Consider the following 18,029-nt stretch of genomic DNA (forward strand, 5'->3'; position numbering starts at 1 on the left):
CTTTTTGAACAAGGACTTCACACTTTCATTTTTCTCTGGGCTCAGCAAATTGCATAGCTAGTCATGCCAGCAGATTTTTATCACTTGCAACCAAAGGAATGCTAACTAATACATATGTTTTTCATATGGCTTTATATTTTGAGCAATTCTTTGTAAACCTTTTTTACATGAGATAATTCTATTTTATAAATTCTTTTATTTGGCTGGAAGCATTTGCTCAAATCTTTCTCCAGTACCAAATCCTGAAATCTCCAGGGCCCTTGTCTTACTTGCCTTTTGCTTGTTTGGTGTCTGGAACTCTGTTACAGACACAGAATTTACACTCACTGTGTGTTTATAAAATAAATGTCAATATTACCAGTCATTAAGACAAGAATGCTTTCAAGGATCACCATGCCTTATCTAGTCTTAATGACAGATAAGAGAGAAGACTTAGTTTATCAGATACGTATTGACAACTGCCTCTTTAAAGCCTGATTTCCATTTCAGCATTAATGCAGGACTGGGAAAGCAGATAAACACTACTCAGGAGATAACCTTAACCCTCAAGTCAGGTTATGCTAATCTTATTTGAAACCATTTGCAAGAAATTTGTCTATTTCACCCCAAATGCCACAATATTTAGCAATACATATTGCATGGTTTCAGAAGTACTTTAAACTGTTAAACACGAGAGCAAAATATTATTTTGAAAAATAATACATCATTGCACCCTCTTTTCACTGTTTTTTTTTTTTAATTTTCCTTATCTAGTTAGGAAGTAGGCAGGGAGGGAGGCAGGGAGGGAGGGAAAGAGAGAAATGAGCAACAAGCAGAGAAGAAGAGGAAGAAGAGAAAAGGAAAGGAGATGGGAAGGAAAAAGAGGAGGAAAGGAAAGATGAGAGAAGCTAAAATCATTCCTACTTGCTGGGTTCAGTCCATCTTTTCCAAGATTTTCCTTTGAGAGAGGATAATGCTATCACCCTCCCAGGGTTATGGTGGGAACTAAATGGAACGCAACCAGCAAGGTATCTTACGTGTACTTAGTAGCAATAGTTAAAGCATCATGGTACTTTCCATTCCTATAAAGTGAAAACTCCTTTATATGGGCATCAGCCACCAGGAAAGACAATCTGAGATCACTCACCCCAATTAGTATTGTTTGGGAAACTGCTGCCACGCGTCATGCTTGTTAACATAGGTGTTCACAGTGCACATTCCCACCTAGACTGACTCAAGCCTATGAGTATCATGTCTAAAAAGGTTTTTGTGCACTTAACATTTTAAAAAGATAATTAGCTCATGTGAATTGAGCTGCTATAAACATTGATGTGGCTGCGTTACTATAGTATGATGACTTTAAATCCTTTGGGTATAGACTGAGGAGAGGGTAGCTGGGTCAAATGGTGGTTCCATTCCAAGTTTTTTTAAGGAATCTCCATACTGCTCTCCAGAGTAGTTGCACCAATTTCAGTCCCTGCACCAATGTAGGAGTGTGCTTTCCCCTCACACATCCTCACCAACATTGATTGTTGTCTATATTCTTGATAACTGCCATTCTGACTGGAGTGAGATGAAATCTTAGAATAATTTTGATTCGCATTTCTCTAATTATGAGAGACATTGAACATTTTTTTTTCATATATTTGTTGATCAAATGTATATTTTCCGAGAAGTGTCTGTTCAACTTCTTAGCCTATTTATTGATTGGGTTGTTTGTTTTTTTGGTGTTAAGTGTTTTGAGTTCTTTATATAACCTGGAGATTAGTGCTCTATCTGACCTGTGTGTGGTAAAAATTTGCTCCCAAAACGTAGGCTCTCTCTTCACCTCATTGATTCTTTCTTTCGCTGGGAGAAAGCTTTTTTAGTCTGAGTTCATCTCATTTATTAATACTTGATTTTATTTTTTGTGCTTTAGGAGTCTTGTTAAGGAAGTTGGGGCCTAATCCGACGTGATAATGATTTGGGCCTACATTTTCCTCTATGAGGCAAAGCATCTATGGACTAATTCCTAGGTCCTAGATCCACTTTGAGTTGAGATTTGTGCATGGCGAGAGAGAGGGGTTTATTTTCATTTTGCTGCATATGGATTTCCAGTTGTTCTAGCACTATTTGCTGAAGAGGCTATATTTTCTCCAATGTATGGTTTTGGCGCTTCTGTCTAGTATGAGTTAACTGTATTTATGTGGGTTTGTCTCTGTCTTCTATTCTGTACCAATGGTCTACATGTCAATTTTGGTGCCAGCACCATGCTGTTTTGTTACTATAGCTTTGTAGTATAGTTTAAGGTCTGGTATAGCAGCTCATTTCACAATAGCTAAATTGTGGAAGCACCCAAATGCCCTTTAATAGATGAATGGATAAAAAAAACTGTGGTATATATACACCATGGAATACTTCTCAGCATTAAAAGAGAATAAAATTATGGCATTTGCAGGTAAATGGATGGAGTTGGAGAATATCATGTGAAGCAAAGTAAGCCAATTCCAAAAACCTAAGAGCTATTCTCTCTTATAAGTGGAAGCGGTGGGTGGGAAGGGGATGGGAAAAATGGAGGAATTTTGGGCAAAGGGGAAGGACAGGTGGGAAGAGGGGAGGGGGACAGGAAGGATGGTAGAATGAGATGGATATCATTATCCTAGGTACATGTATGACTGCACATATAGTGTGACGCTACATCATGTACAACCAGAGAATCAATTATGTACAATGAATCATAATGCATTATGCTGTCATATATACCTAATTAAAATAATAAAGAATTTTTTTAAAAAACTCTTAAAAGAAAGAATTAGTTCAAGCTATCAGGCTATCCTTGCCCAATACCTACTGTAAATGTTTCAGTTATACTGTAGGTGGCAAAGTGAATATCAATTTTACTTTGTATAACTTTCAATAATTTAAAACACATCAGTTTACATTCTCTCAGTAATTTCTCGCAGTAACATCGTTGGATATGCAAAGTGATATTAAACCAATTTTAATATGTAAAAACATGAAAGCCACAACTCACCAGTAATGAAAGCATATCTAAACCCCAGATTTCCAAGCTCTTTCTCCATTCCTTTGACCCCCACCACACTGCTTCCCCAGGCAATATTTATAAAACAGAAGTCTCCCTCTTATCAAGGCCAGCACAATTGGCCATGAGAATTGCTATAAGAAAATCATTGTCCTTAATTCATAACTTTCAAGGGAAAATATGTTTCCTCTCAGAGTCTGTTGACTCCAGGAACATTATTTGAGCTCATATTTTACAGAGCTGGACTTTCAAATTCCACAAGGTGAAGCCACCACTTATCACAATGGCAAGAGAGGACATGGCAAAATAAACCCACTGAACAAGGGCAATTAATATTATTTTATGAGGTAACATAATTCTGAGGGGGAAAAAAGCATTAAAATCAAATGCCCATGTTGCTCCTTTGATTTACATCTTTGGTATTCAGGTATTCGCAGTGGATTTGTTCATCTGTGGGACTGTATTCATGTTTTTGTGCTTTAGTTTTGCTTTAGAAATATCTTCAATATTCTTTCTAAAAAAACTTAGCACTTGTTTACTTGCCTCATGGAACTTTTTAAAAAGCACACAAATATTTCATGTATAAATTCCCATTGGTAGATATGCAAATGATATAGAATTCATAACAATAAGTGAATGCTCTTTTTTTCACATACCTATTAGTAATAAGGTGAATAGTTTGCCTGTTTCTAGTCTACATACTTATATAAATAGGTGTACAGATACTTATAAATATGCAGTGATACTGAATGTATTATACTGTTTTATTTTATTTATTTTCCCTTACTTTTTTCTCAAAAATATATCTTGGGGATCTTTCGGTCTGCATGTATATGTATTTGGGTGTGCTATCTATGTGTCTGTGTACACCTGTGTGTACTTAATACATGTGCTTAGAGTTTGAAACCACAAATCCTATTTCATTAGTGAATATGCCAAAGTAAATACAAACATTCCATTAATGATGGATATTCTGGTTGTTTCTGATTTTCAGTGAATGAAATAATGCTGCAATAACATCACTGTATGTTAATTTCCTCCTCCTGTGAGTTTATACTTTTCTACAATACATTCAAGAGGTAAAGTTGACGGAATCAAAAAAAATGCCTACTTTGTCAAACTGTAGCCCAAAAAGTTTCATCAATTACTCTCTCAATCATGCATGAAGCTATTGTTTTTACCACACAGTCACCAACACAGACTATAATCTTTTAAAATTCTCCTCCAATCCAATGCATGAATAGGATGATTTAGTCATTGTAAAGAATTTCCTTCGCATTACCAACATGACATCTCTTCAGAGGAATACTAATAATGTGCCCTTGTCTTTGAGATAGTTACTTAACCTCTTGGTGTCTGAATTTTATTACCTCTAAAATAAGGATAAGGAATAATGCCTACTTCATATGGCATCTCCTGGTTTTCTATTTGTGTTCTTCTTTTTCAAATGATGTTTTGGTCACTTAACACACACTTAATGAGTACTGACAGTGTTCCCAGGCACATTCTAGGTGTGGGGATGATGTGGGGGAACAAGATCAAGTGGTCACTCTCATGGAGCTTATGTACATACATCCTGGTGGGGTGGCAGATAATATAGAGATGCAAATGGATAACATTGTTTCCAGCTGTTTATGATGAAAATAAAAATCAAGCAAGGTTTGGGCTAAGAAACTAAGTATACTATGGTAGATATGGCAGTCAAAAAATATTTCTTTGATGGGGAAATGTGGTAGAGACATGAAGGAGGTGAACTTCAATGCTGAGAGGGGATAGCAATATTCACAGAATATTGGAGAATTAATGTGCTGATGCAGAGAGAATGAGGGTGAGGACAAAGACAGATGGTAGCTAAGAGGAGCCAGGGACAAGATCCTGAGTGCCTCATAAGACAGGAGGAGGAATTTCAATTTTATTTAAATACAGAGGAGAGCCAGAGCACTGGCCTCTGAATTGCTAAACTGTAAGTTAAAAAGAAAATTAAATGCTAAGTTTCCTATTCCAGCCGATGCCTCCCGAACAACGTCCACTTGTCCTCGTAGCAGCTCACAACAAAGAAAAGCCCATATTCAGCCATCAGAGTTTCTCTCACAAGCACAGATTCTAAAAAGCAAAGCTAAACAGAGTCAAGTTGTGGAATCGCGTCCCTGACCTACACCCACCACCCAAAAGCAAGCCTTGTTCTTTCCTGCACTGCCCTTTGCTAGCTGATGGACCAGGAGCAGGAACCCTGGCAGGGTTCAGCCACCAAAGTGGAAAAGAAGATCCACTGCAGGAACACCGAGATCAGGCAGGGAGGCACACGGCTCGCCTTCAGATGGAAAGCCTACCTTTGCAGATGGTCCCGTTGCCCACGTAGCCTGGTTTGCAGGTGCAGCTGTGTCCCTGGACCGTGTTGGTGCAGATGGCATTCCCGTCACAGTTGTGCTGTCCGCTCCCACATTCATCGTGCTCTGTCAGTAGGTAGAAGAGAGAGAGACACCTTTTCTTAGGTTGGAATTACTGGTATCAGAATTTAGCTGGAACTCACCAGCAAGAATGACAGTGACTCCCATGAGTGGGGAACCTTACTATTGTACGTACCTGTTAGTTTCCACACCTGATTATGTTTGAAGTCTCAGTGACTCTGAAAGATGGATGCTATTATCCCCAATTTGAGGATAAAGAAAAACAGTGTCAGAGCAGTCACACAAAGTCACACAATTGGGAAGCAGTACTCTAAGGCCACAGCTTCCTTCACCTTCTGCAAAGATTTCCACGGAAGCTCCAAGGCAGGGGTTCTCAGCAGGTGGTGATTTTGCACAGCTCCTCTGGAAACAGTTGATGATAAGTGCTACTGGAATCTAGTAGCTAGAGACTGGAGATGCCGATGAGCATCTTACGAAGAACAGGAGAACCCACACAACAAAGAAGTAACCAGTCCAAATATCAACAGTGCCACCGTTGGGACATCTTCCTCCAATTTACCATGATAAATTGCATGGCTTCTTCAGAACAAAGGGGGTCAAACTGAAGAGGAAGAAGGCCCAGACAATATACTGTATGTACCAAAGGACATTTACAACAGGTCTCTTAAAAGGAGTAATTCTTCTCACAGGGGATGTTGGTGAACACAAATGGTGCTGAGTAGGAAAGGGATTTACTCCCAGGACTCATCGATTCTAATTCTCCGTAAGGTGCATAATCTAACCTCAGAGTGGTTTCCTGATACGTGGTGATGTTGTTATATAGAGTCAAATAGCTGCAGCATCCTTAATCCATAATGGAGGGAAATTAATCCCACTACAAATGGACTAAAGCAGTTCAAGTCAGACCAAGATATCATGGCTAACTATCCTTTCCTCTCGTAACCAAAAAGTTTATAGAGTTATCCAATTGACCTTTATAAATAAACAACATGGGAAAGTTAACACCCTTTAATATATATCAGTGTGACTTTTTAGAAATATGAAGAAGAAAACTCTGGTAAAGTCATCAAATTTATAAAAGGCTATAAAACAGGAATAAAAATTTCAGCTAGAAACATCAAAGAAATACCACTAATCAAACAAAACTTAAAATTGAGCATAGTTTTGATAAGTGAACTGTTAAATCAATATACTAATCAGTTGAAATATCCATTTTCATTAATTTTTTACTTTAAATTTCCTAATGGGATCTAATAATGAAAAAGATTAAACCTCACAAAATAGAGCTGTTTTAGTAACTGATACACAATTGAGGTAAAGCACACACCTGCATCTGATTTGAGTTGATACCTAAGATTTTCCAAAAAATATTTTTCCTTTAGGCTTCAAGACCAACCCAAACCGTCACTGAGAAATGTGCACAGGTTAGAAAGCAGTGAGAAGGGAAGGGAAGATTTATAAGGACACACTTCCAGCCTGTCTAAAGCCATCTCCAGCATGCCCCAGAAGTAGTATAAACCTGTAGTTGTCAAATCCAATGTACCGACCTATCGGGCACCTAGTTCGTACAGGTAAAAAACAGAAATTTTGAGGGACAAAAAAAAAATGTAGGGACTTAGGCTTAGAATCCAAAGTTTACAGTCTCCTTATTTAAATTTCTTTTCATAAACAATTATTAGGGTCTATACTGAGAATACAAAGTAGATAGGATCTTTGATCATATGAACTTGTTAATAGGGGCCATCACACACCAATATGTAACTAAATAGGAACACAAGAGAGAAGTGATGAGTTTTAAGGAGGTGACTTCATATTTTGTCATACAAACAGGATGTATTTTAAAGAGAAAGAGTGTTCTATTAATAAAGATGCTAGGATAATAGGCATAATTCAGAATAACCTAGGCAAACCAGCATGTGTGGTCATGCTAGATAAGAAGAATAGAGATAATCTGAGGCTGCCTCATCTTGATAAACCAGTTGAAATACTACCTGACAGATTTTTTCTCTTCTCGTCATTAGAAGCTAGTATTTCAACTGGTCTTTCAAGAATGGTCATGATTTTCTCAGCCAGAGTCGCTCAAGGGCACACAAGGCAGAAGAGCAGAGTGGAGAAAGACACAGTTTTAGGTAACATCCAAAAGCCTGGTGCATCTTTGCCTACCTTCCCTTGACCCCTAGTCCTCTTTTTGATGAGGCAACCTCACGACTGTCCTGAGAATGATTTCATGCCTACCTCTCCAGCTTTTTCATGCTGCTTCCCTGACCCGAAATACTCTCCCCCAGGGTAGCTGGAATATGTGTGTCCATGCCTGGCTTCAGACACCACTTCAAACCCACACTCTTGTCAAGGAGCCATCTACCCACACCTTGAGACCGGGAAAACCTCAACCATCTTGGAGATTTATAAAATTTAATATCTTTACCTTGTTGGAGGCAGTCATATCACAGTATGTTGTAGTATTTGCAAGTTTTAACATTAATGTTTTAATGAACTCATGAACTTTGCAGAGAGAAATTGTGACATAGTTTCTGAAGCCCTCATTTTACCAATTAGTTTTTTATATAATGAGTGGTATTGAACCTAGAATTCCAAGCACTGGAATGAAAATATATATATATATATATATATATTGAAGAAACTGAGACAAAAGGATGGTAAACAAGCTTTTCACATCACAAAATTTGTAGATAAGGGAGCTCAGATTTGTGAATCTACATACCAGGTGAATCACCACCTTGCTGAGCAGTTGTTGGAAGTAGTTTGAATGTGGCTGAAACTAAACCAGGACATGTGGAAATGATTCATCATGTCAAAAATGGAGGCTCTCTTCTGTGCTTGTTCCAAATTCTCACTGCAATCTCTTACAGTCTTCCCAAGAATACAAAACCTGATACTGAATGACAAAGACTACAAAACTTCCATATCTCAGTATCTTTCATCTCACCCAAATTTGCAAAATGACTAGCACCTTCAAAAACTGTTTGATGGAGATGGACAAAGAAGACATGATCGCCTTCCAAATATATCAAATTCCTTTCCAGCTGTTGGAAATGCTGCAGAAGGTATAAGACAGGTTCTCATGAGAGTTATCCTGGCACAGAGGTTAAAAGCACAGACTCTGGAACCACCAGCCTTGGTTAGATGGTGCATTTGACAATTACTAGCTATGTGCACTACAGTAAGTTATTTAGTCTCTTTGTGTCTTAATTTCTTCATTGCAAAATATAAATAAACCTGTTTCCTGATATTGTTATGAGGATTAAATTAGCTAACATACGGAAAACACTCATAGTACATTGCTACTAGTAAGTGCTCCATAAAGGTAAGCTATTTTATTATCACCACTGTATTATTATTATTACCACCACTACCATCACCACAGCCTCCTCCACTAAATTACTCCTCCTCCTCCTCCTCCTCCTCCTCCTCCTCCTCCTCCTCCTACTACTACTACTACTACCTATTACTACACAATTACTTCAGGAAAAACTTAATTGTCACATGATAGCAAAAATTGGTTGAGAAAACTTTGTCTTTCCTTAACAGGATGGTCGTTCCTGCAGAAAGACTGAACACATAGGCAGTTGAAGAAAATTAAATTAGGGGCTAGGCTGTGGCTCAGTAGTAGAGTGCTTGCCTAGCACTTGTGAGGCCCTGAGTTCGATCCTCAGTACCACATAAAAATAAATAAATAAAATAAAGTTTAAAAAAAGAAAATTAAATTAGAATCTTTTTGAAAGTCCAAAGAAATATTAGGGTCAATTATAGTCCCTAGGAAACAAGACTATAGATTGGGAATGTGAAGAATGTGAATTTAGGACTGTACAGCCTGAGTCTGGTTTTAGTATACCTGGAAGATCCAAACTCTCATGTGGATAACGACTGTGGCAGCAAGCTGTCTCTCCAATACGTATCCTTGCCCCTGCTAACATTTGAGCACTCATCAAGCACTGGCATTATCACATACTTCCTTCCTCTTGCCTTCTCCTTTCTATTCCACGGTACATGTCGGAAGGACTCTAACTTCTCCACATCTGTCACCGTGACACCAGCATCAACGTCCATTGCCAACCAAAAGGTTGTTTTCCTTAGTGAACTAGTTAGGACCACCTGACCCCCACCAAACAGGTGCTGCAAGTGTGGCTCCAAATGTCCCACGTGTGAGGTTTAGATAATCCCTCATGTATGCATACCTTACAAAATTGTTGCAACTACCCCCACGTCACACTCTCCTTGTATTTGCATCCAGTTAACATTCTTCTATACCTGTTCACCCTCAGCAATCATCTCCTGTCAAGCACTAATCTGTTCTCCACCCCTACAGTTTATCATTTAGAGAATGTTATATAAATGGAATTATACAGGAAGTCAATTTTGAGATTTTTGACTCTTTTCACTAAGCATAATGTCTTTGAGTTCAATACAAATTGTTCTATATGTTAATAGTCCATTCCTTCTTATTCCATTGTTCAAGGTACTAAAATTTATTCAACCACTCACACAATGAAGGACATTTGAATTGCTTCCTGTATTTTGCTATTATGAATACAGTTGCTGTGAACATCTGTGCACAGGTTTCAGTGTGAACATATGTTTTTAGTGTTCTGGGATAAATGCCCAAGAGTGTACTTGCAGGATCATCTGCTAAGCACATGTTTAGTTTTGTAAGAAAGTGCCAAACAAATTTCCAAAGTGGCTGTACTACTTTACATTGCCATCAACAATGTACAAGTGGTCTGTTTTTTCCACATCCTTGCCAGAATTTCATGTTGTCACTAGTTTTTATTTTAGCTATTTTGATAGATATTTAGTAATACTACATCCTGATTTTACTTTGCATTTTGCTAGCTTCTAATGATCTTGAACTTTTTTCCACATGTTCATTTGCCATCTGCATATACTCATTGGTACATATGTATTCTCCTTTTGCTTATTGATAAACTTGACTGTTTTATATTGTTGAGTTTGAGAAATTTTAATATTTTCTAGATATATCTTTTATAGATACGTGGTTTGCCAATATTTTCTCATGTCTCTAGCTTGTATTTTTATCCTCTTAGCATAATCTTTTCACAATGTAAAAGGTTTTAATAAATTTTTTTCCTTTAATGTTAAGTACTTTTAGTGTGATATGTAAGAACCCTTGGTCTATCCCCTAGGTTCCAAAAATTTCTCCTATTTTTTAACAGTTTTAGAGTTTTGCATATTGTATTTAAGCTGATGGTTTTTTTATATTTAATTTTTGTGTAAGGTGTAAGGCTTAGGTTGAAATTTGTTTTCCATGGGGGTGATATGCATGTCCACATTCACCAGTCCTATTTGTTGAAAAGTCTATTTTTCTCATTTGAATTGCCTTTATACCTCTGTCCAAACAAATTAGTTATGTTTGTATTGGTCTGTTTCGAGCTCCTCTATTCTGTTCCATTAATCTATGTGTTTATTCCTCTGCCCATACCACACTGCCTTGATTACTTTATCTATTTAGAAAGTCTAAATATCTGGTAGAGTGATTTTCCCACTTTATTTCTTTTCTTCAAAACTGTTTTAGTCATTCTAGTTCCTAAGACTTACTACATAAAGTTTAGATTAAGTTTGTTGGGATTTTGATAGAGAATTGTGTGAAACTTACAGATCTATTTGGGAAGAACTGACATCTTTTCTTTACTGTATCTTCCAATCCATGAACCTAGTATGTCTTCCTATTTACTTGGATATTCCTTGGTCTCCTTCATTAGTGCTTTGCAACTTTCAGCATATAGATCCTGTTTATGTTTGCTAGGCCAATAGCTAGGTATATCATTTTATTTTGGAACCTGTATGTGATATAATGCATTTATTTTTGGTTTCTATTTACTTGTTGCTTATATAGAGAAATATAATTTTTGTGCATTGATCTTATAGCTTGTGATCTTGCTGAATTTGTTTATTATTTTTATAATATTTTTGTGAATTCCTTAGGATTCTCTACATACATAGTTTTGTCATCTATAAATAAAATTGCCTTATTTCTTCCTTTCCAATCTGCATGCATTTTAAGATTTCCAGGGCTACATTGCACAAGAGTGGTGAAAGCGAATGTCATGGCCTTATTGCCAATCATAGGGCAACAGAACTCAGTCTTTTTACCCGTGTTGGATGGAGGTGGAAGTTCAGCTCCTGCTGGGCCACATGGACAGTGGAGTTGGAAGAAAGCAGAAGTCAAGGAGCCTCGCCTTGCACTGCCTTCCTGAGTTTCCATGCTATTGAGTAGGAGAAGTTGCTCAGAGCCCTGCTGAACACTAGGGCCATTGCTCCAGTAGAGAAAGCAGAGATCTGACAGAGGGAATTGGATTCCCTCCTTCACAGGCTTCTGTTGCCTGTGCCTTCTGGCATTTTCAGGTTGCAAGCTTCTTCAGTGTCCCACCCAGGGCATTTCAGAGGCAAAAAAAAAAAAAAATAAAAATAAAAATCTCAGAGAACTCACAGCTTGTTGTTGCTCAAGACCCAAGTTCCCTATATAGTCCATCTTCTTTTTACCTTTAAGAGTCTTCCTGAGCTACGTCCAGGGTATTTTTAGAGGGTAGACCTAGGAGGAACAACGGAACTATTCCATCTCGATTTTAACCAAAAGTCTCTATTAAATTTTAAAAGAAACTACTTTCTTCCTCCTCCTCCTCCTCCTCCTTTCCTTTTCTCAATAGCACTAATAATTGGGATTTTTCAAAAATAATCTTTATGAAGCATATACTGTAGGAACTAGGTACTGCTGGAGAGTATCATATCATCCACATCAGTTAAGCATTATTATTATCCCTATTTTCTAAATGAGGAAACAGGTACAGAAAGGTTGTAAGTAGTCTAAGTTTATAGGATGGGAGGTTTAAATCAAGCTAGTCACCACAAAACCATGGCAGAAGAAACATAGCCATACAGATGTTTCTCACTCTTGAAACCCCCTTTTCTCTTGACCCTTTGTACTTGGTGACCCTATCACCAAGCCTTGTAGAACTTTCTTTCTAATTATCTCTCCACTTCATCCCCACAGTTCCTTCTCCACTGCCATCACTCTCCCACCCACCACCATCTCTCATTTGAGCCATGGCTATCCCTCCCCAATGTCTCTGCTCCCATCTACTATGGCCCACCTTCAATATATCCTTCAAACTGTACTTAATCAGCCTCTTAGAAATTCAACCCTGATTATCTCCCCACTCCTGTTAAAAACTCTTCAATGTTCTTAAGATGAATACAAATGTGTTTAATGAAACCTTCAAGGACCAACAGGGTCTTGCTCCCACCTCACACCCAGCAGAATTTTGTTTCATTCCCACTCTATTTTAAAAAAAAAATTTACTTGATGTTTTTAGATATACATAACAGTAGAGTGTATTCTGATATATTTGCCTGTTCTTTTCCCAACCACACTGGCTTTGTCTCCTTCAGAAGGTCCTTGTTCCTCCTCATCACAGGCTTCTCCCTGTGATCTTCTCCTTTCAACCTAAATAGCATGGGCTAATCCTTGAGATCCCAACCAAGTCGTCACCTCATCAGAGAAAGAAGGCTGGATTTCCTGGACTGAAGCCACTTTCCCTGTAACATTTTTACATCATACCCAGCATTTCTCCTTCATAGGGCTAATCACAATTATGATTCTACATGGATCACTGTCATTAGTATATTATAAATGTTTTCCTTCCTTAATACAGCACGAATCTCTTGGGAATAGAAATCATAGATTTTTTTTATTTTATCCCCAGTCCCTAGCAGAGTTTCTAAAATTTAAGTGTCTAATACAAACAGCTATTTATAAAGGAAAGGAAGGAAGGAAAGGCAGGAGGTAGGGAGAAGGAAGGACAGAGATAAAAAGAATGTATAATTATCTTTGACATCAAAAGCTGCAGAGAGGTCAAGGAGAATTAAGACAAGAAAAGGTAATTGAATCAGGCAGCTGTTGGCTACTCAGAAGGGAAGAGCTTAAAAATGAAACTCAGCTGGTAATGACATGTTGGTATATTTAATTTTCACAGTGACTTTGTGGGAGGTGGAGAAATGGATGAGCTTTCAGGAGCTCTCTTTGAGGCAGAGCTTTTCTTCCACAAAGTATTGCTAGGGATATAGCCCATTGACTGGGAGAAAATATTTGCCCATCATATATCTGATAAGTAATTTGAAACAAGATATATAAAGAACTCCTTACAATTCAATAATAAAAAGTAATCCAATTTTAGAATGAGCAATATATTTAAATAGAGATTTTTCTCAAATAAAATAAATATCAAAAAAAGCACATGAAATGGTCAATATCAATAGTAACTAGGGGAATTTAAAAAATGGAATATTAATTCACAACTACTAGAATAACTGTAATCAAAATGACAGATAATAACAAGTTGGCAAGAATGTGGAGAAATTGGATCCCTTGCACATTTCTAGTTGTGAGTGTAATATAGTTCATTTATTTTGGAAATTAATTTGGCAGTTTCTCAAACTATTAAACATAAGATTATCATATGACCCAGAAATTCTCTTCTAGGTATAAATCCAGAAGAAATGAAGACTTATGTCCACACAAAACTTGCACACAAATGTTCACAGCAGCATTATTCATAATAGCCAAAAGGCAAAAACAACCCAAATGTCCATCAGTTGATGAGTGAATAAGGAAGATGTGATATAGTTACACAATGGAATGCTATTTAGCAATAATATTGCTGGAATGGAATAGATAGATGCTGCAAAATGTATGATGGATGGGTTTCAAAATCATTACCTAAAAGGAAAGAGGCAGTCATAAAAGAACACATGTATGATCCATTTTATAAAAATGCCTAAAATGGGCAAACTTACGGAGACAGAAGATAGATTAACAGTTATGTAAGGCAAAGCCCATTGTAATAGAGAAATAACTATTAATGGATATCAGTTTTTTTCTGTGAGGTGTTAGAAATTTTACAAAATTAGATTTTGAAAATGGTTTTGCAATTCTTAAAATATACCTTCAACTATTCAATTCTATACTTTAAGGGAGTGAACTTTATTCTATGCAAAATATACCTCAATAAAGCTGTTACAGAGAAAATTCTGAAACAAATGAACACATTTATTTCTTTATCCATATTTCAAGAAGGGATGTCAAGACTCATTAGAGGATGAACTTGTACGAAATGTTCCTCCAAGAATGGAGATTAGAAATTTTAGTTATTCTGCTAATATCCTGGAGACATGCCATATTTCCTTAATTGAAAAACACCACTTATTCCATGTTAATGACAAGGAGAGAAGTATTTCAGTATGATAAACAAATGCATCAATTATAACATAATTCTCAGTTTCCTAAATGTAAAATTTGAAAATCTATGCTTTAGGCTCAAGGACATAGGTTATTTATAATGTAACACAGTTATTGACTTCAAGCAACATTTTTCTTAGTCAAAATAAATACAACTCATTTCCCTATGTGCCAGAATGGACAACTAATCTCATATGGGGGCTTTTTATTCAGAAGGATCCCATTATGGTTCTTGACATCTAAAACAACAGTTTTTGGGAGGGATGTCCAATTCTTTTATTTGTTTTAATTAATTATGACAGTAGAATGCAATTCGATATATCATATATAGATGGGATATAGTTTCTCATTTTTCTGAGCATGCATGTTGTAGAACCATATTGGCCATGCAGTCCCATATACACATAAAGTAATAATGTCTGTTTCATTCTACTATTATTCCTATCCCCACATCCCTCCACTTTCCTCCCTCCACTTCCCTCTACCTAATCTAAGGTAATGCTATTCTTTCTCAAAATTTTTTATGGTTTTTATTGGTACATGGTTTAGAAACAAGATGGCCTTCAAAAGCTCATGTGTGACACAATGCAAGAGGATTTAGAGGTGAGATGATTGGGTTATGGGAGCCTTAACCTAATCAATTCATTAATTCACTGATAGGGATTAACTGGGTGATGAATGAAAAGTAGGTAGGGTATGGCTAGAGGAGGTGAGTCACTGGGAGTGTACCTCTGGGACATATATTTTTGTCTCTGGAGAATGGAGCTCTCTCCCTCTGCTTCCTGGTGCCATGTCCCCGGCTGCTCCTCTCTGTCATACATCATGATGTTCTCTGCCTTATCTCAGGCATCAAGGAATGGAATCTGCCAACTTTGCACTAAGACCTCTGAATCCATGAGCTCCCAAATAAACGTTTCCACCTATAATTATTCTTGTCAGGCATTGTTGGTCACAGCAGCAAAAAAAGTTGACTGAAACAGTGCTTTATAATTACATAGAACAGTGGGATTCATTGTGACATATTCATATATGCATATGATCCTATCAATCCCATCCTCCAGTACCTCCTCTGTTCTCCAGTCCTCCCTCCACCATCTCTTCTTCCTACTCTACTGATTTCTCATATATTATTATTTTTTAATTAGGACATTATAATTATATATGAAGTGGGATTCACTGTGGTAGATTCATATATGGACATAGCAAAATTCAGTTGATTTTGTTACTCAGTACTGCCTCATTTTCTACCTCTTAATCCTCTTCCTCAACTTTATTGGTCTCTCTCCTATTTTCATGATCTCTTTTTTTTTCTTCTTCTTTATTCTCTCTAGCTTCCACATATAAGAAAACATTTGACCCTTGATTTTCTGCATCTGGCTTATTTCACCTGGCTTGATGTTCTCTAGCTCTATCTATTTTCTAGCAAATGCCACACTTGCATTACTCTTTATGGTTGAGTAAAACTCCATTGTGTATATATACCACATTTTCTTTACCCATTTGTCTGTTGATGGACACCTAGACTGATTCCATAAATTAAATATTGGGAATCTCATACTGGTAATTACCCCAGCCCCCAAAAAATAAAATCTGGAGCTTATAAGCTCTGCTGTTTCTTAGTGCTGAGATCTTTGACAATAGAAAGGACCTGAGTTTTGGGGTAGATAACAAATCAATGTATCCTTGGTGGAATAGTCCCCATTCTGGGAGGATGCCACTCTCAAAACCTAAGGTCTCTATCTTCCATCTCCGGACAGCAGCTTTATAATCTTGACATCAACCTTTGAATCTCAGCTCCTGGGCTGGGGATGTGGCTCAAGCGGTAGCAACTCTCCTGGCATGCGTGCGGCCCGGGTTCAATCCTCAGCACCACATACAAAGATGTTGTGTCCGATGAAAACTAGAAAATAAGTATTAAAATTCTCTCTCTCTCTCTCTCTCTCTCTCTCTCTCTCTCTCTCTCTCAAATTATATATATATATATATATATATATATATATATATCAGCTCCCTCTGGGAGAGGCAGCCTCCTTGCAAATGTGTGTTAAGATTGCATTAATAACAGAATCTTTGGGTCTCCAGAATCGCAGGTTGTGCTTGTCAGAGCCCTAAGGAGGGTGATGAGGAAAATAGATATGACAGTAGGGTTGCAGAGAAGGAAGGGGGTAAGAAGTGTAGCAAAGAACCCACCCTCATCCTTTCTAACTCCCCTATAGCAGGAAGAAACACAACCCAAATTAGTAATTCTATCAAATGCTTTTTTACTTGGATAGATGACCTAAACTACTAAATATGGCCAATTACATACAATGTATAACATTTATATGTGATATTTGAGCATATATAGAAAAGTCTATAAAATGTATGTTAAACTATTAGTGATTTGCATTGGATACTTAGATAGAGGATACTTATACTATTTATTTTATTCACTTTGTTCTGTAATATGTACAATCAGCTTGCAGATTTTATTACTAAACAATATAATTTCAAAGTGTTTCTACTTGGCGGGGTCAGGTGGGGAGTGGTTAAGGAAAAAGAAAATAAATTACAGATGTAGCCAAGATTCCATGGAAAGACACAAAAATTTGGACCTGGATGAAAATCCCAGAACAAGGGAGGTTCAAGACCTTCTGTCTTCTCTGTGTGTTAAATGCAGAAATGATACAGTGACTTAAAAATTAAAAAAAATTGACTTAGTATTTTTCCCTTATATCCAAAGAGATTCTACTAAAGAAAAAATGTTCAAGAAACATTTATATAATGAAAATTCTTAGGAATAAACTTGGTAAAGTGTCTGGCCTTATTTGGGGGCATCCAGTAGGTGCTTTCTAAGGGCAGAGGCTATCACCATCATCACCACCATCATCATTATCAACATGGACATCAAAGTCATTACAGTGTGCCTTGGACTCTTATTCGCAAATCCTTTCTCAGCAGTTCTAGGAAGATTTTATTAGGGTTTGTGTTATTTTCTTCTATGGCCCCCAGGCTCCTGGACCTCATGGCATCCTGGAAAATATAAGAACCTGGTTCCAAATTCAGATTTCTCTCTTGCTCACTTTATGGCCTTACCGAGCAATCTAATGTCTCTGAGCCTCAGTGTTGTCACGCAAAATTGTGAGCAATAAGATCCATCATACAGAGGTGCTGAAAAGATTAACTCAGAGAACATACAAAAGTATCTAGCAATATACCAGGCAAGAAATATGGATTCAGTAAATGTTAGTTTTGTTCCACAGGGATAATTTAGAAATGCATCATTAAACTACAAAATTAATGAATAGCTGAACTGTGCTTCGATGCACCGGGATTTCTTTTAAAATGCCTAGTACAACAGGAATATTCA

The 18,029-nt window shown here is 37.2% G+C and overlaps 1 protein-coding gene across 4 annotated transcripts in view; it reads right to left on the reverse strand.

Moving 5' to 3' along the window:
- The window catches only part of Nell1 (neural EGFL like 1), an 826,302-nt gene that overhangs the window by 305,126 nt on the left and 503,147 nt on the right, over nucleotides 1-18,029 (reverse strand). For all 4 annotated transcript variants that reach the window (XM_077797508.1, XM_077797507.1, XM_077797506.1 and 1 more), the window contains one exon: nucleotides 5,332-5,454. In XM_077797508.1, the coding sequence (XP_077653634.1) occupies nucleotides 5,332-5,454 (123 nt within the window). The remainder of the gene's footprint in view (nucleotides 1-5,331; nucleotides 5,455-18,029) is intronic.

Source organism: Urocitellus parryii, chromosome 4 (assembly GCF_045843805.1).
Source record: "Urocitellus parryii isolate mUroPar1 chromosome 4, mUroPar1.hap1, whole genome shotgun sequence".
NCBI lineage: Eukaryota > Metazoa > Chordata > Mammalia > Rodentia > Sciuridae > Urocitellus > Urocitellus parryii.